We start from the raw sequence: 1806 nt of genomic DNA on the forward strand, positions 1-1806 counted from the left end.
GTCCGCCCTTCCCAATTTTGAACCATGCAGTGTTCCCTTGCTCTGTTCTGACGACTGCCTCTTGGTCCAAGTATAGGTTTCGCTTTAGAATGATCAAGTGGTCTGGGATTCCCATTCTTCTCAGAGTCAGCCACAGTTTGTTATGATCCACACAGTCAAATGCCTTTGCATAGTCAGTGAAACACAGATCGACATTCGTCTGGTATTCCCCGCTTTCAGCTAAGATCCATCTAACATTAGCTACAATATCCCTAGTACCATGACCTCTTCTCTGTCTATATAGCTTTAAACTTCTGTACACTAAAACTAAACATAAGGAAGTAGAAAGAAAAGGCATAGACCTGGAGAAGACATTTGTAATCGACCTAACTGACTAGCAACTAGTAATTGGAACATATGTAAAATCTCCTAAAACAAGAAAAAGACAAATAACTCAATGGGGAAATAGACAAAGAATAGGAAAGTAAAAATAAGAATTCTAATAGATTAGAAATGTGAAAAGATGTATATCCTCCCTTGTGATCAGACACTGAAAAGTAAGATATGATAGCAATTTATATCGTAAGTATTGGCCAAACTGAAGCTCCTAGGACACTTCTTATGAACTGGTACAACCACTTCAGAAAATTAGGAAATATTCAGCAAAGCAGAAGATGTGAAACTCAGTAGTTCCACCCTGAGGCATGTAAGAAAGGACATGCTCTTGCGCAAGAGCAGAAAAAGACAAAAATAACATTGTTCACAGCAAAACTGATTGTGGTAACAAAAATCTGAAATGCAAACATTAATGAATAGATGGAGAGAGATTTTATCAAAGACCATGGATTTAAAAGTTTTAATTCTTAAAATAACCCACACAAAACAACAGGGCAAAAATCAGGTTAGTATTTAACAAAGCTGGGAAGTGTGGGTATAAATATGTAAATTATTTTGTACTAAACTTTTCTAGGTTATAATGTTAGAGATATTTAAAACAAATAAAAAATCTGTAATACAAGTTTTCATTTTATAGAAGTTAAATGTGTTATTTTGAAACTTACTTTTCCTCAAAAGCTTTCCTCCAAAATTCAGCAGCGTCTGCTTTAGTAATCCGAAATGTGTCTCCTTGAAAGAGTCCACTGGGAAAGATTCCTTTCAGTTCTGCCAGCATGTGGCTGAAGATCAGGGACAGCTTGGTTAGGTTTCGCCTACATATGGTCAGAAACACAATAATGATATAAAATTATTTTTATACTAGTCAAAATTAGATTTTATTTGTTCACATTCTAAAAGGTTCCAATTTGTTCATGAAATCTTTAAATGGGGAAAGCTATGAGACAGATTCTGTAAGCAGCTATAGGATAACTCCTGTCAGGGTGGAAATGATTCTATCTATTTCTGCTTCCATGCCTTCTGCTTCATATGTACTATGAAACAGCCACTGCATGCGATGGTGAAGCCAGCCGTCAGTAAAGGAAGCTCTAGAAGTCACTGTGCCATCTTGATACTGACCCAGGTCCCTCATTGTTTTGTTTACACTCAGAGAGTCTTTTTGGTTTTAAAAAAATCCATGAAAAGTACTGCAGGTCCTCCAGTGTTAAGTAGCATTTATCCCCAGCAAATTTATTAAATGTGAACATTATTGTGTTCACTGCAAGTTCCATCTGAGATGGCATTTTTTAAAAAATTTAGTTTGTTTATTTTTCATTTCAATGAACATCTACAGAGATTTTGGAATTCCATTCATTCATTGTTGTACCCTTCTCCCTGCACAACCCCCGCCCCGTCCCGTTTGCTCCTCTCCTTGAAAAGCAAAAGAAAAACTCC

The 1806-nt window shown here is 36.4% G+C and overlaps 1 protein-coding gene across 1 annotated transcript in view; it reads right to left on the reverse strand.

The window, feature by feature from the left end:
* The window catches only part of CBL (Cbl proto-oncogene, E3 ubiquitin protein ligase), a 152706-nt gene that overhangs the window by 38997 nt on the left and 111903 nt on the right, over positions 1 to 1806 (reverse strand). The window contains exon 3 of the mRNA XM_006895624.1: positions 1041 to 1187. Within this exon, the coding sequence (XP_006895686.1) occupies positions 1041 to 1187 (147 nt within the window). The remainder of the gene's footprint in view (positions 1 to 1040; positions 1188 to 1806) is intronic.

The sequence above is a fragment of the Elephantulus edwardii genome, unplaced genomic scaffold (assembly GCF_000299155.1).
Source record: "Elephantulus edwardii isolate Elephantulus edwardi_28Jun2011 unplaced genomic scaffold, EleEdw1.0 scaffold00171, whole genome shotgun sequence".
Taxonomy (NCBI): Eukaryota; Metazoa; Chordata; class Mammalia; order Macroscelidea; family Macroscelididae; genus Elephantulus; species Elephantulus edwardii.